Source organism: Callorhinchus milii, unplaced genomic scaffold (assembly GCF_018977255.1).
Source record: "Callorhinchus milii isolate IMCB2004 unplaced genomic scaffold, IMCB_Cmil_1.0 Scaffold1, whole genome shotgun sequence".
Classification (NCBI taxonomy): Eukaryota; Metazoa; Chordata; class Chondrichthyes; order Chimaeriformes; family Callorhinchidae; genus Callorhinchus; species Callorhinchus milii.
In genome coordinates, this window is record NW_024704742.1 from 64,509,126 (window position 1) to 64,522,978 (window position 13,853).

Here is a 13,853-nt window from a genome sequence, read left to right on the forward strand (position 1 = left end):
TATGTGAGGGTAGCAACAAGGGGTTCTGTAAATGTCAAACACCTGGCGGACCAAAATAAATGAGTACATACCATCCTTTTAAATAGGATGCAAGACAGGAAAACATGTTTTCACTTGTTAAGATCATTATCACTTTGTACCATCATTCAGTGATAGATCATGAATCTGACTGCAATGGAATGTAACTGGTTCTCTCATGTCTATGCTGTAACTTGTCCTTAACTTGTTACTACTTGACTTACATTGAATACTGCTGAAAACTGTGATTGATTACTGCTCGCATCACTGACAGCTATTGTGGAATTAAGATATAACTTACGTTTCTGAGGTGAAGCAGAATTTGCAGTTATTTTTTAAAAATTAAGTTATTAAATACATACCTTTTTGGGGGTGGAGAGGTCTGAACTGGCACTGTGTTTTGAGGCAGGGCTACTTGGTACAAGACAAGGATCAGGCAAGGAACGACCCTCCACTTCTGCCAGCATGCATTCTTGATAAAGTGGTGATTTCAGAAAACGAGTATAGCTATCAAACTTCATCAGATTAAAAATCTGTTTTGGAGGAAAGAAATATCAGTTAAATTAGTCACTGCTGTTTATGGGTCATTACTTCATGCAAATGTATGTTCTTACAAATGACCGTCCTCCTTGGAGTGCTCTAACCACTGAGCTACAGGACTCCTACTACAAGGTACTGCAGATGTCTTGGAGAGGCAGGGATTCTTCCCACCCTTGTTAAATTTGCAAACAAAAGCCCTAACAGGTAGGGTAGTCCCAGCTAGACAAACAACTGGAAGCTTAACAGACTGTACTTTAACTCGCAACTTATTCACTTTTAGCTGGTTAAACTCCAACAACAACAACAACAACAAGATTCCATTTATAAAGCGCCTTTCACGTCAGGAGGACGTCCCAAGGCGCTGTACAGTTGGGTCATGACCCGAGCAGGGGGGAAATGGTCAGGGTGAGGGGAGGGAAGGGAGGGAGCGAGGAGGGGGGAAATGGTCAGGGTGAGGGGAGGGAAGGGAGGGAGCGAGGAGGGGGAAGAGAGTCGAGAGGGGAGCTGAAGGCTCGGTCAAAGAGAAAGGCTCGGTCAAAGAGAAACAGTAACCTAAGGCACACAAAACTCCATATCACCATCACACCAGGCTCCACAGACTCCCTATCACAGAACGGATGAATTTCAAGATCCTCTCACATATATACGAATCCCTTCACGCCTTGGCATCTCCCTACCTTTCTGATCTGTCTCCCCACTCCACTACCCGCTGCCTCCACTTGGCTGGTTCTTGCCTCCCGCTTGTCCCTTATCCCCTCTGCTCCAGCATCGGCGACCATGCTTTCAGCCATTACGGCCTGAAGCTTTGTAACTCTATCCCCCAATCCCTCCGCCTTGCCTCTCCCTTCCCCTCTTTTAGTTCATGACTGAAGGCCTTCCTCTTCGACCGTGCTTAAGGTCATTTTCTCCCTCCCCCGGCTCGAGACACTGCCCCACTTAAGGGACGCTGTATAAATGCAAGTTGTTATTATTGTTGCAGGAAACTAAAAACAGTCTTTACATTTGATATAGCATCTTATCACATCGTGGAGACATCTTAAAACACTTCATAGGATATACTGCAAAGTGGAGTGACTGTGTGTTTTGTGGATGAATGCAGCAGCCAATTTGCACACAGCAATGTCCTACAAACAGCCATGAAGTGAATGAACAATTTTATTTGGGAGGTTGTTGGGCCAGGGCCCTGGAAGAAACTCCCTTCTCTTTTCAAATCGTGCCATGGGATCTGTAACATCCAACTGAACAGGCAGGCGGGACCTCAAGTTTAATATCCCATCCGAAGGACAGTATCTCTGCCAATGCAGTGGTCCCCCAGCACTGCACTGGGCATCAGCTTAAGACTATGAGTTCAAAGTCCCGACATGTGGCTTGAATCTATAACCTTCTGACTTTGAGGGGAAAATGCTAACAACTGTACTGCAAAAACAATATATTAAGTGAACCCATGCTTAATAATGGGGTTGCTCTATAATTTTAAACCATGGTTCAGGAAAAATTTGGCTTATAATCAAATATAAATGATTTATTATAGAATCCTGTAAAAGACTCCACATATACTGTAGAGTTCTGTAGCTCAGTGGTTAAAGCACTCGTCTCGCAAGTAAGAGACCTGGGTTCTATTTCCGGTTAGGGCAAAGTTTCCTTACTCCACACGCCTATGTTTATCTAACATTAAGTAATTACCCGGTTGGTAGTCGATTGGCGGATCGCCTTTCCAGGGATGTTAATGCTAAAAAAAATAATTTAATCGCTCAGTCCATGCATGTTTGTGGGACACTGCTGTGCACAATTGGCTGCCACGTTTCGCCCACAAATATACAGTCAATTCACTTTACAGTATATTCTGTGAAGTGCTTTGAGATGTCTAGAAGACGTGAAAAACGCTACACAAATGCAACGATTATTATTATGATAGTGAGTAAATTAACTGTACATTGTATAAAACAAATGAAATCAAAGTACAACTTGTGTTTCCTATTCTTGCATCCTATATGTAGCACCTTGCATTATCTCTATTTCAATTATTTTCATTTGCCAGTTAATCAGTCCATGTGCATACCCTATCAAACTCCTTTTGATAATAATCCTTGCATTTGATATGGCGCTTTATCACGTCTTCGAGACGTCTCAAAAAGCTTCACAGAATATACTGTAAAGTGAATTGATTGTATATTTTGTGGGCGAAACTTTGTAGGACCTTTGCTGTTTTTTCTGATTCCACTGTCCCCCACAACTAGTTTTAACTGCAAATTTAATTATCTTACACTGGTCTGCAAATCCAGGACATTAATATACACGAACAACAGGAGAGGTCCCAGTACTGACACCAGAGGTACCCCTCTTAATACCTCCCCCACTTTGATCTAGCAACCTGAACAAAAACCCTCTGCTTCCTTCCCTTCAGCCGATACTGAACCATGTGATTTTTATTACCCAGTGACCACATTTTGTGACGGAATCTCTCATGTGATACTAACAATGTACAACTTTTCTTGAATTGTAATGCCTTTTGAAAGTAAGCAATGAGGAAAGAGTCTCTCCTAAAAAAAAATGAATAAAAGATTGTGTATTACTATACCTGAAGCTGTTGCTCTTTAAACATATTGGGGTGTGGCGCATTAATGATTTCATCAGCCAATTGTGCTTGACTGTCAATGTTGACCGGTGTGATTGCCTTATTAGATAAAAAATTATTGTAGATCTCCCGGGCTCTGTATAAAAGCTGTGAATGACAATACAATCATACTTGAGGAACAAATAGAAATTAAATGCATTTCACTCTGCTATGATTAAGTATCACCCATCTACATCAGAACAGTAACATATCAATATTTTATCTTTCTTATGAAAGAAAATTAGAAAACTCAAAACAAGGACTATCTGCTTCCTGTGTGTATATATAGCGTACAGCAGTCTATGCTTATGGTTCATATAGCAATGATGTATATGGGGTAAGACACCATTTGATTTTAGTTGAGAAAGCATTGTAAAACTTTGATAGTCTGAATGAGTGGCACCACTTGCAGTTAATTAAAATCAACATCCACTGTATGTGAGCATCAGTCAATATTCAGGTATGATGATGAATATTTCTATATGAATTTAACTAAACAAAGATCACTGGTTGACTGGTAGGCTGATCTTAAACTTGTAAAACCTAATGAAAATTAATAAAGTAATTGTGAACACACATACTTTAGATTGAATAGTCATGTGAGCAAGATGTTGTTCTGGTTAGATTTGAAATCAGATCAAATATTTTGAATAAAACTCAACATTTTTCAGTTGTAATTAATTGTCACTTTCAGAAGCCTCATTCTAAAACAATGAATTGAATTAGTAATTTCATTGAAACAGTATGATGTTGTGGCTTAGATTGCTGTGCTCTTTACAATATCAAAATGTTTCCAAACACAGCAAACTGCCAGAAAAATCTGTGAATGAACAGAATTCTGAGTGCATCAAAACTGTACTAAAACACGTTCCCTTTTACATTCCCTAGATTCCTAAAGTATACATTTCCTAAGGGTTAAAGTAGATTTGTGATATTCTATACAATTTATCAAAATAAGTGATATGCATATATGAATTATTGCACTGTTGATTTAAGTGGTTTTCTATTTTATATATTATCCAATCTAAATTAATTTGTACAAATACAAACCAATTATCTACAAATATAACATCCTACTTGATGAAATTCTTAAAACCAATATTGAAGACTATCTGAATGATGCAAATGATAACTTACAATCAAGTTGTATAATTTTATTATTTAATTTCCAAAACGAATCAATAGAATTGAAAATGCACCTCGTTAATCCAATAAGCGACAAAGGGGGTTTTGATGTTGTTTACCTGTATTACTGCAAAGGACAACAAACAAAAGAATAACACTGCAACTGACGATTTTCAGTGTTTTGGTGGTAAGAATGGAAAAACTTAAGGCTTAGTTTTTCTTCCATGTAGGTGTTACTTTTAAAAATCAACAGCTTAACTTTTATTACATTTCTCACCTGTTTCCTGTCATTTTGAGCGATTTGGCCAAAGTATTCACAAGACTGCCAGAACAAGATATTTTCTTCGCTGAATTCTTTCTTCAAGAACTCCTAAGAAAACAAGTTACCGGACTTGAACTAAATGAATATAACTAAAGAAAGATCACTGGTTAATTCATCTTAAACTTGTAAAAAAATTATTTTAGGAGGATTTAACACAGAAACAGGGTCATTTTAATTTACCTTCCGTACTGCTCAATTTTAGAAAAGTTATGACAATAATTTACGTGAATCATGTATAAATTTACATGAAAGCTAGATCTGAACTTTTAACCGATCTGTCACTGAACAAAGAAAATGAAAATCCTGAAATGTTTCAGTCCAAGTAATCAAATAAACAAAGATCAACATTCACCCAAACCCCCTATGAAAAGCTGGTTTGATCAATTTAGGTATTTTAGGTTTTTGACATGGTAAATTTCTTCCAGTATGCATTTACAGGCAAATGGTCCAATACACAGACATTTCCCAGCATGTGCAATTTTCAAGACATCCGCCAGTGCAACATAAATAGCAATTTGACTTTTACCAAAAGTAGCATTACTCTTCACTTTGCCAAATATTACAGTATTTGTGCATGAATAGCTACCTTTTATTTTTCTTCAATTTAGCAACCATTCCTTTCCTTGCCATTGTTGTTTTACTAATTCACCTTCCATTTTGTATTGAAACATTCCTCCAGCAGTGAGACATCACATATAAATCAACAGCTTTCATTACTCCAGATACAAAGAACTGAAATGCCTCTTATTCTGATGATGCATAATTCAAATAAAGAAATCCCATTTGAAGCTGATTCTGTCAATGTCACTACCTTTAAAACCAAGAGGTATTTCAATCCTCAGAAGAACTCAATATTCCTAGTGAAATTAGTTTTGTATCTGAACGGTATACTTACCGAGAAGAATCTTATACCAACTGAATCCTGCAGAAGTCGTTCAAAGGACACAGCCCAGCTGGCTACTCTCCGTTCAGTGTGTTTTTTGCAGCTCTGGACACTGGGAAGACTGGCATTGCTGTTGAGGCTGTTATCACTGTTGCAGTTGTTGAGATCTGCACCATTTAACTCTACCAAACAAAACAACAAAAGCTGTGTAACCAACAATATTTTTAATATTATCTTGCATGGTTATTAGGACCATGCATTAATGTGGAGGAGAAACAAGACTGTTTATAAACAACAAATTGTTTTCATTTCCTTATCAGTCATTTTCTCACGAAAAAATGGTCTACAGCTGTAGAGCGCTCTGTTGCATTTGTTTTTACAAAGGAGGTGAAAGGTCACCTAATCAACGGTATACATGGAGATCGATTCAAAGGAGAGAGAGAAGGAAGAAATTGGAACTTGGGAGTCACGAACCATGTTCCAGCTTCTAAAGAAGGAAGATTAAGACTACGATTTAAACAACACTAAACGTACAATAATACCTGGATACTTTTGTGTGATATCGAACTGGGAACCGTATAACAATACTTGGATACCCTTTGATGGACATATATTTGAATTAAAATGGACATTAAATTGGACATTGCTCCTCTATCTCTCCCACAGCATTTGGTTTGATCAACTTAAATCGTTGTGAACTGTAGTATATGTGGATAAGTAAACATAATTGGATGTATTCTGTTAATTATTTACAACCATTATTAATCTGAATTAATAAACCTTGATTAATTGTATAACATTTGTATCAGTCCTTACTTCTCTTTGACCGAGCCTTCAGCTCCCCTCTCGACTCTCTTCCCCCTCCTCGCTCCCTCCCTTCCCTCCCCTCACCCTGACCATTTCCCCCCTCCTCGCTCCCTCCCTTCCCTCCCCTCACCCTGACCATTTCCCCCCTCCTCGCTCCCTCCCTTCCCTCCCCTCACCCTGACCATTTCCCCCCTCCTCGCTCCCTCCCTTCCCTCCCCTCACCCTGACCATTTCCCCCCTCCTCGCTCCCTCCCTCCCTTCCCTCCCTCACCCTGACCATTTCCCCCCTCCTCGCTCCCTCCCTTCCCTCCCCTCACCCTGACCATTTCCCCCCTGCTCGGGTCATGACCCAACTGTGCAGCGCCTAAATGGAATCTTGTTGTTGTTGTTACTTCACCGCCGCTTCACAAAATTAAAATTAAACCTTACATTGGCGCCCGAACAGGGACTTGAGCCATTCTTTGATGAAATATTGACGGAGAGTTATGAAATCCCTGGGGTAAACACATCCATGTGTATTGTTGTTTGTGAAAAGTAAAAGCAAATTTGTACTGACAATCAGGATGTAACGGAACAGACCAAAACCAATTTGATACGTCAAGTACAGAAAATACTTTTGACTGAGGTGTAGTCCTCATGAGCACATCTGGTGCATACGCCACTGTCAGAGAACAACATTGTGTATTTTGATTTAATCTCCTATAATCTACTGTGAGTCTCCATGAACCATCTGGTTTTCTAACTGACCAAATGGGAGAATTATTAGAGTTTGTAATCCTTCTTAAAACTCCCTGTTTCAATAATGAAATTATAGTGGCTTGCACATGTGCATCAGCTTCCAAGGAAAGCAATATTGCTTCTGTGGATGTGGAGAGTCTTTTCCAATAACGTTAACCTGTCCTGTTAGCTTCTCACAATCGTGTTTACGATTTGTGAAAACAACATTGTTAGTACATTAGCAATGTTAAAAATGTCATGTGTTAACACTTTATTTAAATCATACCCCTCGGTTTTCTTTATTGCATAAACAGCTCCATGATCTGTTATTTTATTCCAAATATATGTGCCAGGTTTGGTACTTTTAACTTGCCATAGTAGTTTGTTTGCAAAATCAATTATTAAATGATATTTGTCCAACAGATATGCATCAATAATATTTAAATGGTCTGGAGTGTTCACCAAAATACATGGCAATTTATTTCTAAATATCCCATTTGAAGTGGAATTGATTCCACCCCATATTGACAATTGCCTGTAAATCCACCTAATTGGTGATAGCTTCAAGTTGCTAATCAAGTGACAGCACAGTTTAGCCAACCTACTGCTATCATTCAATATGTTGATGATTTATTGTTACACATGCCTGACATGGACTCATGAACAATTATTGATGGAGCTTTTACAATTGCTCTATAAATCAGGATTAAAAGTAAATCCTAAGAAAGCAAACAGTTGCTAAGGAGACTATCATTTTTAGCAATCCAAATTGGTAAAAATGGTCGCACTCCTGATAAATATAAATACAGATTATTGACTGCTTATTCTTTGCCAACTTCTGTCACAGCAGTGAGATCCTTTTTAGGACTGATAGGATTTTGCAGGGATTTTATTGAAGATTTTGCTACACTCAGTGCTCCCCTCTATGCTTTGTTACGAAAACATGCTGAATGGAATTGGACGCCAGCCTGTATTGAAGCAGTACAAAAATTAAAACAAGCTTTAGCGTCAACGCCTATTTTACAAGCTCCAGAAAGGGAAGCGCCTTTTTATTTAGAGGTAGCAGCCACAGATTTCTCTATTTCAACAGTTTTATTACAGCTCATGCATAATAAACTGTGTCCATATGCATATTAACTCCTGTAGAATTACATTTTTCAAAATGCGAAAAACATTTATTGATCAATTTTTGTCGATACAACATTTTGAATACATTGTTGGTTTATCACCTATGGTCTTATTAACCAATCACACCCCAACAGAATTACTGTTAGATGGTCGATTAAAAGTTGGATCAGTATCAAATGTCTGTCTGGCTCGATGGACTTTGTTGTTACAAGGATAAGACGTTATGATTAAACAATCCACTTCTCTGCCATTTTTGACTAACAATTTACTGCATGAGGGAGATACTCATTATTGTGATATAAGTGGCCCAACTTACCTGGAGGGTTCATTCAAGGCAATTGAAATTCTACAATTTACTACTGTCTACATCAATGGTTCTAGTTCAGTAGTAGTGGGGGTAAGGCAAACAGGATTTGGAATTTATGTTCCAAATATGGATTTAAAACTAGAAATGTCTTTACCTGATTACTGGTCAGCACAGGGGATAGATTTAGCTGCAATTGCATGTGTTTTACAAAACATTGACAAGTATCCATTACCAATTACAATCTATTCAGATTTTATGTATATATGTAATTCACTTACAGAGTATCTGCCAATATGGAAGGCGAGGGGGTTTGTATCAGCAGACAGGAAACCACTCCCTTCTGGAAAATTACTGCAAGCTATTATTAAAATGGCTTTACCATGAGTCTCGAATTGCAATTCAAAAAGTCAAAGCACACACAAAGATCATACCTCGTGCAAAAGGTAATAATGTAGCAGATGAATTGGCAAAGAAAGGGGCAATAAGTGACACAAAATGGGATCCAGCCATATTGTACCAATCTATGGAAAAAGTGGCCACAATAATCTCAAGAGAAAACCTGTAGATTTAAAATGTGCCCAAGACATTGATGGGGAAATAATTCAGACTATTAAAGCACTAAATTCTAAAGAAGCCGTGAATAATCAATATTCAAGGCATGTATCAACTTTAAGTGTAAAACATGGTTTATTGTTTTATAAAGATTTGTGAGTGGTTCCAATAATTTTTCAGAATGACTTTTTACAACAAGTACATGATGTGCCCACCTCTGGACATCAATCCAGCTCTACTACACTAAAGCGACTGCAACAAATAGTCTGGTGGATACCTTTTGATGGACATATTAATCCTGACTTAAAATTTAAAGAAAGCATTGTTGAAACATACAAGGATCTCACTTTACAGGAAAGGTGATGGAATGTGCAATGCATTTGCTAGGAATTACACAGAAATTCCATATAGCATACCATCCTCAATCATCAGGAATAGTGGAACGTATGAACCGAACTCTAAAACTGTTACACAAATTTATCACTGAAAAAGTAAAATGTTGGGATCAATTGTTACCATTAGTGCTCATGGCAATTAGATCAACACCTTCTCGGTTAACATTTTCACCATATGAGTCAATGACAGAGATTAAAGCATACACCTGAACATTTATGGTTTACTGATATGGCAGATCCTAAAATTCAGGCTGTGACACGTGAACAATATGTAAAACAATTGTACTTACATTTCAAAGAAATACATTTGTTTTCTGCTTCAAACATTATCCGTTCTGAACAGACAAATGCTATGTACTTTGATCAAAAAGCAAAACTGGTAAAGCGGGAAATTGGCCAAAGGTTTACAGTAAAAAACTATGATCTAAAAGGACCATTCTACCCTCGATATGCCGAACCATACCATATTTGTGGATAAAGCAAGTACTTCAGTGTACAGGGTAGCCAATACTACCAAGAGAAATGCATGTCCAAAGTGCTGTAATTGATCAAGATTGTATAAATGCAGTGATGATAAACCTGATTGGAACCCTCCTTTGCAGGATATAAAACCCAAGTGTGTGTTAAATGATTATCCAAAAAGAAGTGAATATCTTCACATTTGGGATGATGTTATTTTGCCTTTTGAGGAAGATCAAATCAGGAAAAGAATTGAAGAGTCAATGCATAGACCATTGAGATCTGTTAATTCCTTAGAAGACGTAAGTATAGAAGTCGCAACGACATCAACAGCAGTAGATCAAGAATGAATAACATTTTGGTTAAGAAATAGAATAAGGGAAAAAACTAAACAACAGAAGGCATGTTTGGGATGTGATCAACATCCCAGTAAGAGAAAGAAAAAGACACAAGGATGCATAGGTTCATTATAAAATCAATAAATTGTAGGAGATTCTTGAATTCACCCCAAATAAAACAGGGAGGATAAATTAACTTTTCTTTTTATATTACAGAAGACAGGTTTGAGATCAAATGCAGTGAAAGAGATGGAGGAGAATACTGCCAATTTTACATTAATTACAGTAATAATACTGGGTTTACGTTTGGAACCTTAACCCTGACTGTAAGATTCTGTAATTAATGTGTTAAATAATATCTCAAATATATTAGCGATGTTTATATATTTGAGACACATCATCAAGCTCATTGAGGGGAGCTGGTTGTGGCTAGCTTTCTCAAGGAGGAGAAACAAAAGACTATTTATAAACAACAAACTGTTTTCATTTTCGTATCAGTCATTTTTTCATGGAAAAATGATCTGCAGCTGGAGAGAGCTATGTTGCATTTGTTTCGAAAGAGAGAGAAGGAAGAAATTGGAACTTGGAGCCACGAACCATGTTCCAGCTTCTAAAGAAGGAAGATTAAGACTACGATTTAAACAACACTAAACGTACAATAATACTGGATACTTTTGGGTGATATCAAACTGGGAACCATACAACAATACTTGGATACCTTGTGATGGACATATATTTGGATTAAAATGGACATTAAATTGGATATTGCTCCTCTATTTCTCCCACAGCATTCGGTTTAATCAACTTAAGTTATTGTGAACTACAGTATACATGGATTCGTAAGCATAATTGGATGCATTCTGTTAATTACAGAGAACCATTATTAATCTGAATGAATAAACTTTATTTAATTGTATAACATTTGTGTAAGTCCTTACTTCACCGCAGGTTCACAAAATTAAATTAACCCTTATAAGGGTGTAGGGCAGGGGGAGGCAAAGTGATCGAAAACACGGTCGAAGAGGATGGTCTTGAAACGGGTCTTGAAGGAGACGAGGCCAAGGCGGAGGGACCGTGGGATGGAGTTCCAGAGGGTGGGGGCAAAGTGACTCAAGGCCCGCCTGTCAATGGTGAGTCAGGTGTGGCATAGGAAGCAGGCAAGAGCCCACTGAGCGGAGGGAGCGGGCAGATTGGTAGGGGGATAGGAAGTCGCAGAGGTGGGCAGAGCAAGGCCTCAGAGGGTCATGATAGGGTCACGGAGTCTGGTGCGGGAGAGACCACAGGCTTCAGCATTCTAGATGATCTGCAGCCTATGGAGGAAGGAGTTGGGGAGGCCGACAAGCAGGAAGCTTGCATAGTCAAGCCTGGATGTTATGAATGCGTGTATGAGGGTCTCAGCGCCTGCGGTGTGAGACAGTGGTGGAGCCGGGCGATGTTGCGGAGGTGAGGGAAGGCAAAGTGGGTCATGGCACGAATGTGGGATAGAAAGGATAGCTCAGGGTTGTACAAGATGCCAAGGTTACAGACTGGCTCAGTGAGGTGGAGTGTGCATCCACGAATGGTGATGCTGTCAGTGCCTGAGGTGTGGAGTCCCTGACGGGAGCCGATCAGGAGAGCCTCGGTCTTGTTGACGTTCCATTGTAGAATGTTACTACTCTGTAAGTGGAAGAAACCCTCCTAAATTTCCCATTTGCTCATTCGTTAGCTATTTTAAATTGGTTCATTCTCGTCACTGGTTCACCATCTAGGAAATTGTGAGCTGTAAATGTCATTCATATTAAAAATTGTGCCAGTGAAACACTTTATCAATATTACTTTAGATTCAAGATATGATATCAGATCCCAGATGATATCGCAACAAATCTTGTGATTTATTACTCTCTACACTGTAAAAATTCCTCAAGGCCATGAGATTGAGTGGGAGAAGAGACTCTGTGCTAAACTGAGAGACACTTCTGATAAGAGGACAATTACATTTATGGAAGAAGGCAAAAGTAGTTGAAAATAAGGAATGTGTCACTGAAAGGCACAAGTTCCACATCCACCCTCTAACATGTTCATGCCAGGTTACATGAGCCACAAATCAGAACTGATGTTAAAATACTCAGAAAGAGACTGAATTTGTATAGGAGAAAATGCTGCACTGTACCCCACCCACTAATGAGACCCAATTTTACTGTAATAAAATGTTAATGGTTGCTCCACAAAAAGCTAATGTAATTTTGTATGGATTTTAATTAAATAAGTCTTACATTTTTCCTCCAAATTCCACTTGACAGTCTGGCTCAGTCAGTAGCACTCTGGCCTCTCAAGTCAACAACTAGCATTTATATAGCGCCTTCAGGTAGGTAGTGTCTCGGAGCACTTTGAAATTGTCATTGTCAGATTTTTAAATGGTTTCAAGCTGCACATCGGAATTTTGAATTCATAGTTTAGGTTGAAATTTCAATGCAGTGCTAGGTTTGCCATCCTTCTTATGAGACGTTTAACCAAGATTCTGTCTGCCTGTTCCTGTGGACCTTAAAGAATCCATCACAATATTTGAGAAGAAAAGGGAGTTGTTTCTGATGTCCTAGCCAACAAGCCTCAGATAAAAATGATCATTCACTTCATGGCTGTTTGTGGGATGTTGCTGGATCAAATTGGCTGTCACGTTTGCCTGCAAAATACACAATCACCTCACTCTACAGTAAATCGTGTAAAGCACTTTGAGACATCCTCCCAACGTGAAAGATTCTATATAAAAATGCAGTTACTTTAATTGAAAAAAGATGAATATGGAAAATCAAACGTATAAAAATAACCTGGTGAATAACAGTCAGCATGGGTTCAAAAGGAACAGATTTCATTTGACAAACCTCAGGCTTTTTTGAGGGGGTGATAACCCAAATTGACTGTGGGAAGCCATATGACATTAATGTAGGTGGACTTCCAAAAGTAACAAAATTGAACAAAGTAACACATAAAAGACTCCTTCACAACAAAACAAAAACAAATTACAATTGTATAGTGCCTTTGAAGTCGGGAGGACGTACCATTGGACAGTCAAGGATGTGCACCCAAGCTGGGGGTTAGGAACAGGAGGGGTGGAGGGCAGGAAGAGTAGGGGGATGACTGAAGCTGGGGTTGAAAAGGCCTTGATATCATTGGGTGTCAAGTACAAGATGTGGACATTGATTCAAATTTGGCTGAAGGGAAGGAAGTAGAGGATTATTATTATTGTTGGGAAAATTTTAGGTTCAAATTTAAACCAAGCTCCAAAAACTTCCTGTCTTTTTTTAGGCATGCGAGCATCAGGAAAGCTTTTCATCAGCATCAAGAAAGTGCTGAATTCCATGCTTCTTAGCCAGATATTATCTTAAAAATAATTTTAAAAGTAAAAATTCTAAATTAAAGTAATTCTTGCAGCTGGGAACCAAAATCTCATTAAATTAAAAAGCACCCAAATTGAAACACTCTTACCAAGCTACAAAGCACAAATAAATACAGTACTATTAAGTTCAGTTGTATTTCTACCATCGGTAAATTTCAGTGTTTCTTCAACAGTATTTTTATCATTACTTGTTGCAGAAAAGACCACGATAACATGTCTTTGAAGCACAGTAACTGTACTGGGTAATTAAATACTATTAAATTCAGTGTGGAACA

The 13,853-nt window shown here is 38.3% G+C and overlaps 1 protein-coding gene across 4 annotated transcripts in view; it reads right to left on the minus strand.

Annotated features, from left to right (window-relative positions):
* The window catches only part of rgs12b (regulator of G protein signaling 12b), a 91,308-nt gene that overhangs the window by 25,256 nt on the left and 52,199 nt on the right, over positions 1-13,853 (minus strand). For all 4 annotated transcript variants that reach the window (XM_042342901.1, XM_042342892.1, XM_042342898.1 and 1 more), the window contains exons 5-8: positions 5,515-5,684; positions 4,575-4,667; positions 3,137-3,280; positions 381-551 (exon numbers count right to left, since the gene is read on the minus strand). In XM_042342901.1, the coding sequence (XP_042198835.1) occupies positions 381-551; positions 3,137-3,280; positions 4,575-4,667; positions 5,515-5,684 (578 nt within the window). The remainder of the gene's footprint in view (positions 1-380; positions 552-3,136; positions 3,281-4,574; positions 4,668-5,514; positions 5,685-13,853) is intronic.